The sequence below is a fragment of the Cryptomeria japonica genome, chromosome 7 (assembly GCF_030272615.1).
Source record: "Cryptomeria japonica chromosome 7, Sugi_1.0, whole genome shotgun sequence".
Classification (NCBI taxonomy): domain Eukaryota; kingdom Viridiplantae; phylum Streptophyta; class Pinopsida; order Cupressales; family Cupressaceae; genus Cryptomeria; species Cryptomeria japonica.
Window position 1 is genome coordinate 748,537,841 of NC_081411.1, and position 8,662 is coordinate 748,546,502.

General features: G+C 35.9%; 1 protein-coding gene across 6 annotated transcripts; it reads right to left on the reverse strand.

The window, feature by feature from the left end:
* Window positions 1-3,615: 3,615 nt before the first annotated feature.
* Window positions 3,616-8,093, reverse strand: LOC131039810 (uncharacterized). Of its 6 annotated transcripts, none has more exons than XM_057972651.2 (5): window positions 7,984-8,093; window positions 7,597-7,782; window positions 7,043-7,412; window positions 6,634-6,827; window positions 3,616-6,259 (listed from the first exon to the last, which is right to left on the reverse strand). In XM_057972651.2, the coding sequence occupies exons 1-5, from the start codon at window positions 7,984-7,986 to the stop codon at window positions 4,301-4,303; spliced, it is 2,712 nt and encodes a 903-aa protein (XP_057828634.2). In that variant the 5' UTR covers window positions 7,987-8,093; the 3' UTR covers window positions 3,616-4,300. The 6 variants fall into 6 exon arrangements, with proteins under 6 accessions (XP_057828634.2, XP_059063768.1, XP_057828637.2 ...); XM_059207785.1 differs by having other exon boundaries at window positions 7,597-7,820; window positions 7,944-8,090; XM_057972654.2 differs by having other exon boundaries at window positions 7,949-8,089.
* Between the last annotated feature and the right edge of the window lie 569 nt (window positions 8,094-8,662).

The following is an 8,662-nucleotide window of genomic DNA, read 5'->3' on the forward strand; positions in this document are numbered from 1 at the left end:
AGTGTGGCTTAATGAATTAATTTAAATAAATTGAATAATTTATTCAATTAATAGGAGAAGAGTTTGAGGATGAAATTAATGAAATATTAATTTAATTAACTGATTATTGATGGTTAAATAATCAAATAAATAGTAAATATTCATTTAATTAAGTGGACAGATTTATGTGACTACATTAACCATGATGATCTACAATGAAATCTTACATCTATTTATACAAACCCTCGACCATAAACAATCAAGTTGGCCACCAGACAATAAACCAATTACATAATTACAAACCATGTCGGCCTTAGACCAAAGAAATAATATCAACACATAAGAGATCCCGTAAATACATCAATAGGTCCTATCCATATGTTACATTAAAGTCGGTCCATAACCTAGATCAATCGGGACCAAGTATAGGTCCACACGCTTCAGCAATGATCTCCAACCGCCAAGTCTCGAACATGATCACCAACAGCATCCTAAAACTCCATCAGAAGCTGCACCAACACCACTTATGCAATTCATCAAAGATCTCCACTAAAAGCTCTATCAGGGAAACCCTCGTCGGAACCATAAACCAAGCTTCTACGCAAGCAGGATAGCATCCAATCTCCAGACCAAAACCAACTGATCAAATATGAGTATAAGTATCATGAACAATCCAATTCCATCACAAGACTATACCGGAGTCTGCCAGATCATGTCGGATCCAAGCTAACCAAAAACCACTCATCCTACCGGGACCAGAAGGGTGCCGATAAAGCATCCAAACAGCCAATGTTGACATCAATGACAAAACATCAATGCAACACATAATCAATTCCACCAAATGGTCAACACCTTGGTACTACATGATATTGGTCACACCTTCTATGTGATTCTATAGGTAGACTTGGTGTGCCTTGAGATTTGCATCACCCATGCAGTGGAGTTCTTGGATGTGTATGTTATTCTTTGATAGGTTTGCACATGGAGCTTGTGATTGCAATTTATGGGTTGTATATGTTGATGGCATGTGTTTACTATGTTTTGTATACATTGGAGGTATGGATAGTTATGTGTTAGCACTTGTTGTGGGTGTTAGTAGTGTATCTTGACAACTATTGATGTATATTGATACCTTTGGATTGAGTGTTTGTGTTTGGGATATCAATTGAGGTAGGACTTATGCTTCGTTGTGAGAGATATTGTTCTTTGGATGGCTTCTTATCTTTATGCATTGGTATGATGGAGGATGAGAATATTCATGTTATGGGATGGTGGTCACTTTGATCCTAATGGAGCACATGGAGCACTTTGATTCACTGATGTATATGTGGCTAGAGTGATTGTTGCCTTGTTCATGTTTGAGGCTACTCGTTGCCCCTTATGCAATGTATACAAGAAGTAGGAGAATGTGAGAGTTAGGTGTTGTACACCTTTCATAATATCTATAATGTTTAACTTATTATTACGTGTGTGGTGCACCTAGGGGGCCTAGATGGACGTGCATCACTAGGAGTTAACATTCTTGGGACCACTTTATGTGTTGTATGTAACATTGAAAATTATTTTTAATGTGGATCTCACATTGGGAAAATGTATTTAATAAATAATATTGGGAAAATATTAATAAAGTGAAAACTTAGTACCCAACATTAAATGTGGGGTCAATGGTATTGTAATTTCATGGTATTAGTCACATGGTTTAATGCAATACTACTTGGTGGTTTTGTGTGAGTTTGTTTCTATAAAAGAAAACACAAGTAGTTGTCTAAGGTTAGCTCGGGGAGAGGACTCAATACCTAAGCATGTTCCAATGGTTGTGATAGTAGTTGTTGATTTAATACCAACACTTGCTGATTTAGTACCCACACTTGTTTATTTAATGTCCAATTTTTTTGACAACATTGCACCAATAGTTGTGACTATAAAGTTATTATTGCTGATGATGACTACTTATAGCTGTTAAAAGCACCCATTCATGTGATGCCACATCAGCTGCACAACTATGGCTCTCCCTTTTGCACGACCACTGGTCTCATCTTTTTTTTTTTGGGCTGTTTTGGAGACCTTGGCAAAAAGCATGTTGATGTGGCACCATATTTGATGATGTGCCCCTGAAACCTTAGTTATAAGCAAGGGACTTACCAAGTAAGCTGTTGTAAAAAATTGGGAGTGATTTGAAATTTTCACGTAGGATTTTGAGAAGCACAAAGTTAGGATGCTCAACTACTGGGTTCTCTCCCCTAGTTGAGGTTTTGAGTCTTCTTTTGAAGAGTGCATATGTGAAATATGGCATGGGATGTGTGGTTACATGCTTGGGCACATGGAGGATGCATTGAGAAGGTTTGATAATTCAGAAGTTTTCATGGAGGCTTTGAAGATATACTATAATGTTTATTGCTGAATAATACATGAGTCATAGACTTTCTTGGAGGCTGGGTGAAGGTTTTCCTAAGGCATATATTGTGTCATATTTTGATGGAAATGCCATCTATTCTCTTACATTTGAATTCTGAATACTTGTTTGTATAGATTTCACTTTTAGATTATGTGAAAATAATCATTATATGGCTGCAAATTTCCTTTTAATTTGCTGCAGTGGAGATCCTAACAGAAGATGAAGGGATTGAATCAAAGTTTCTTCCCATTGGGTCGAGAACCTAATGTGGCTGCTTCACCTGTATTGATTAAAGAATAGAAACACCTCATGGACAATGTGGAGCGGGCAATACCGTTTTAGTTGAGGATGATGAAAACATGAATTGATGAATATAGGTGCTTTTTTGGAGGGATAAAACTGAATGCTGAAATTATGAGCCTCAGAGAAAAAATTGTATACCTGGAAGCAGAACTGGCAATGACAATAGAGAGTAGAGTTCTGAAGAAAAGGCTGTTGCTTGAAAACATCTATATTCCATTCAATCTTCTCTTCAATCTCCAAATAAAAAGACAGACTGCTTGCAAGAGGTTTATTGCAATCATCAATAAGCTACAGGCCTTTAATATGGTCACCCACTTCAAAGACCCTTAAAGCCACAATTGGTTATTCATGCCTATCCTGCAAGGAATTAATTTAAGACTGCGGCAGAACAAGGATTACACACGGTTATTTTTTAAGAAGATTTGAAGTTAACCTTGACTGAGGTTTTAGTACTATTATTTATCTACGAATAAGATACAATTCATAACTCTCTAAACCAGATTAATGGATCAAGATTCCAGCAAATTTGATAGTATGTCTGAGTAAAGGTATATAAGCATCCTTTTTCATTTTTAAGTCTGTATGCACTATGCTCCCAAGTCTTAGTATTTGCCACGAAACATACATGTATGGAACCTAATCTCCTACACATTATCATAACCAAAACAAATCCTTTAGCTGTCCCAGCAGAGAGGGGATCTTTACCATCAAAACATAATGGGATCTCTATTCACAAGATCTATATTAAATCAATTTAGAATTAGAATGCCTTTCCTCAACAAGTTTGTCAACAATCTCTGTACAGCTAATCTGAGATCATTCCCTCCTTTGTGAAGAATGATAAAATGTCCTTAAGAAGAAAATATGCTTTGTTTTGAAAGCCCTAATATCCTATTAATAAGGAGAAAACATGTCACAAATTTGCACTTGTGCTTGCCTTTAGATTCTGTGACTAGCTAGCAACTTAACATGCCAGTGTGATTAACTAGTATAACTGCTTTAGGGTACAGTATCACATTATAAAAACTTTTTAGCTCTCACCTGAAACAGTCACCAATTTTGCTTCACAAATTCTATAAACTAGAGATGCACCGGAGTCATTACAATGCCAAAAAAGCTTTTTGTCTTTCTTAACTCACTTTCTAAATTATAAGGAAGTTTTTACCCTATGCGTTATATCAATCTAATGAAATTATATCTTGAGTTTCTACCTTAGATATTGTTCTGGAAGTATTACCAGTGCAATATATACCAGTGCCTGTATTTACTTATTCTTTCATGAAACCTCATGTAAACCATGGTCAACATTCCCTTGCGAATTGATGCCATGCTTGATTTTGCCTTTGTATCTGTTAAAGAAGTGGTTGCTTATTGTAGCAATGCCACTGGCCTTACCTTCACGGTTTCTTGATTCAGTCCATGAAATATTGAATCTATTGCAAAATGATCCTTTATTAACAGGCTCCTGTGAAGAACTGTATTATCTCCCATTCTTATCACTTATTCCTGAACTGATTTCCCAATTTGCCTCACCATTGGCTGCTTCTGGTCATAGTACCGCCAGCAAACTGGAGGCCTTTGAACTTCAATACTGTAACTATTGACTCTGTCATCCAAGGTGTTTCATGGATGGACTCCTGATAGAATTAAGTTCTCATTACTAGGCATTCCATGAGTTGCAGCATTGCTGTCCCAAATAATCATCAGGTCTTCTTCACCATAGCCCTTCACAGGATCTAGAGAACTGGTCTTTTTTGACAGCAGCATTGTGTCCTTTACAATTGATTTTTTTCCATCTACAGATGATGCAGGGCACAACTGTTCTTTCTTTGGATGCTCTATCAAATTATTCCTTTCGACTAATCTTAGGCTACGCCTGCAACCTTCTTTCCTTTCTCTAATGCCAAGTGTACATTTAGCCCTTCTATTTCTTCCGGTTTTCATGTTATTTTTCTTCTCTTGTTTTATTTTTTGTTCAGGTTTAAAAACTCTAGCCAACATATTGAAAGCAGGATCTTCTCTTAGGACTGAATTGACATGTTTTGCATCTTTTCTTTGTTCAGGTATAAATACTTTGGCTGACAAATTTGTCGAAAGATCTTCCCTTGAGAATGTATAAACTTGTTTGTCATCTTGCACTTGCTTTATTTGTTGCTCAGATCCAAATTCTTGACTCAACATTTTGATGGCAAGATCTTCCCTTGAGACTGAATTGAGTTGTTTTGCATCCTTTCTCTGTTCAGGTCCAAATGATTTGGCTGAAAAATCTCTGGCAAGATCTTCCCTTGAGACTGTATTGACTTGTTTCATATGTTGCACTTCTTTTAATCCTTGTTCAGCTCCAAGTGCGTTAGCCAACATGTTGACGGAAAGACCTTCCCTTGAGACTGAATTGACTTGTTCTGCATTTTTGTTCTGTTCAGGTCCAAATGCTTTAACTAACAAATTTGTAGCTATATCTTCCCTTGAGACTCCGTTTACTTGTTTGGCATCTTGGATTTGTTTCATTTCTTGTTCAGGTCCAAACACTCTAGCCATCATGTTGATAGCAAGATCTTTCCTTGAGACTGAATTGACCTGTTTCTCATCTTTTCTCTGTTCAGGTCCATATGCTCTAGCCATCATGTTGATAGCAAGATCTTTCCTTGAGACTGAATTGACCTGTTTCTCATCTTTTCTCTGTTCAGGTCCATATGCTCTGGCTGAAAAATTTGCGGAAAGATATTCCCTTGAGACTGTATTTACTTTTGCATCTTTGCCTTGTTCAGGTCCAAAAGCTCTGGCTGAAAATTTTGCAGAAAGATCTTCCCTTGAGACTGTATTGACTTCTTTTGCATCCCCTTCTTGTTCAGGTCCAAATGCTCTGGCTGATAAGTTTGCAGTAAAATTTGCAGAAAGATCTTCCCATGAGACTGTATTGACTTCTTTCGCATCTCTTCCTTGTTCAGGTCCAAATGCTCTGGCTGATAAGTTTGCAGTAAAATTTGCAGAAAGATCTTCCCTTGAGACTGTATTGACTTCTTTTGCATGCCTTCCTTGTTCAAGTCCGAATGATCTGGCTGATAAATTTGCAGTAAGATCTTCCCTTGAAACAGTCTTGATTTCTTTTATATCTATTCCTTGTTCAGGTTCAAATGCTTTAGCTGAAAAATTTTCTGCAAGATCTTCCCTCAAGACTGTATTGACTTCTTTTGCATCTAATCCTAGTCTGCGTCTAAACATTTTGGCTGACAAATTGATGGCAAGATCCTCGTCTTTAATTTTCTCATTAGAGTAATTTGTAAGCAACGGAACGCTATCATTCATTTGCCTGCCTTTAATCCATTTATAAGGAGTACATATTTCAGCAACCCTAAAAATGTGTACTCTAAACTTCAATTTGTCCTCCTGCTCAAAGATGCAAACGTCTCCTTCCTCGAGGTTATTATCAAAAGAAAAATATTTCCACCCTCCACACAGGCCAGGTTGATTGACATTTCCCAGGTATTGTACATCCCATTCTTTGTTGTTTGGATCCACAAGGACCACTTTAATTTTTTCTCTGGGTAATTCGAGACGATCTCTACATGCATTTGGAAATCTCTGCACACCCAAACCACCATTAAAATTGAAGTACATTAACATGTTAAATCCTATGCAGAAAAAAGAAGAAACCCAAATTGTTAAAACTGTACATAGGTTAAACCCTCTTAAGCCTTGTAGGTAGAAAAAGAAATTTAAGACCGAACTGTCAAATAGATTAGATTACACTAGCATATCAACCTCCTAATACAAAAAATTATGGAAAAACAAAAGATGTTTGAATATCACTGGAGATAAAACATTAAGTTCCCTCAGAAAACATCCATCAATACAAAATTATATTTGAAATTACTACAGATAAATGTCAAGCTTCCTTCTAATAAACCCATACAGAGAGACAGATAAAAAGATGCAGAGAAAAAGATTGATCTTACAAGCCAAATTGCATTGTATACGTAAGATGGCTTCAAAATTATTAAGCAAAAGGGTTTATTTGATCTGAAAGATTGAGCAGCCTGGAGAGCCTTGGATCTTTCTTCTTCCGTAACTGGACGCCGGTTAGAAACGTAATAATTTTTTCGATACCTCCTTTTTACAGTCTCCGTTTGGTTTTCCTTTGGAGGATGGCCTGAATTCAGATTTGGAATTGTAGAAATCAAAGCATTAGTGAAAATTCTATTAAAAGCCTGCATTCAAATTTCACAATAATCTACATTTCCCTATGTTTTCTATCAGTCTGATGATAGATCAGAGATAACAACAAATTTAATTTCATAAATTATAAAAATCTACTAACTTCCATAAATATTATCCAACCCCCCTCCATTAAAAGCTTTTACTTACCACGAATTCTTTTAGCCAATGCTTTCCCTTGAGAAGCAGGAACCAAATCAAGTGACAACTTACTGTCCATGGGTTGATTGCATTCGTGATGGGTGTCGGGGCCAAAATCAGTATCGATTTTCTGACACCCACTTCTTCCAAAGATCCTGACTTTGAAATAGGATTTACAAACATACTTAATTACTAGAAAATCTCCAAATTGTATCTTGTTATGATGCACAAACTTCTCCCAACCATGTGCAAAATACATTTCGGTACTTATATAGCATAATTTTACATCCCACTTTTGACCGCTTGGGCCTTGCATAAGCACATTTCTACCAATGCCAACCTCATTTAGCAATTTTGGAACAAATGCAGGAGGAACACGCTGAAGTCAATTGAAATTCAAACATAATACCAAATGAGTATTCTGTATATATTCAAAGAATTAAGAAGGGTGTACCATATAAGTTTTTATATTATGATGATGGATCATGGAACGCGATCCGAAATATTGATGAAAAAAAAAACATACAATCGAATCCAGAAACAACACAAAAAATTGCTGTTACCAGTTTCTGTGCAAAATCTCCTAACATGACTTTGAAGAAGTAGGAACGCCCATCAAAGCTCTCTTTCTCTTCAGTCTTGCCATGGATTTTAAAGCAATTCTTGGTACATGTTGTGCATGGCACTAAAATCTCACCCACATCTTTATTCTCCATGGCAGATAAAGATCCAGGTGGTATTACATTATTCTGTAATTCATAAGCTTTCAAGATAAAAATCATGCAAGCTGAAAACAACCCATTTGAATACAAAAAGAATTCAATCTTAACATCCACACATAAGTTATAAGAAGATTCAAGCTAAAAGAATAAGAATGTCTGATAAAGTTAAGTACAATAAACAAAGTCACCTTACAGATATCTCAATCCCATTTGCAGAGATAAACTCACCATGAATGCAGCACAAATAAAACCAAGTAAAATTTTAAGTGGAAAATTGTAATGCCAAGAAAACTACTTGTTCAACAAGATGACAATACAGATGGGCAGGTGGATTACATCTGCCGATTTTCATCCCTTATATTTGTACGTGTAAAGTCAAAATTATTAATTATATTTGCTTTCACGACGGAGTGGAATAGTAAATAAGTTAATGGGCTTTTTGCTTTTAGTCTGGTTTTTACTCGATTGTCAAGGTACAAATTCCAACATGATAATAATTAAATCGAGATTTTTTCTTTAATCTGGGCTACTACAGAAAGGTTCAGATAATTTTGTAGGGATTTTATGATTGTAATTCATCTGTGTGGCGTTGCAAAAAAAAAAGCATCAAAATCTGAAAAGGATTATAAAAAATTACACAAAATGAATTGTATATGAATTGATTTCCACTAGAGAAAAGGAAGGAGAACCTTAACATGAATTTACATAAGAAATCTGAACTTCTAGCCCTGGTAGGAAGGGGAATGCCCATTTGCATAGGGTACCCTTACAAACAAATGTCAAAAGTAATCACATAATGTTTTTCGTTGTATGGCTTGTTTTGTTTTTTAAGAAATTAGTAAACAATTGTTTTAGTGTAATGTGTAGCAATAGATTGAGATTTTTTTATTAAGTATGAAAGATTGAG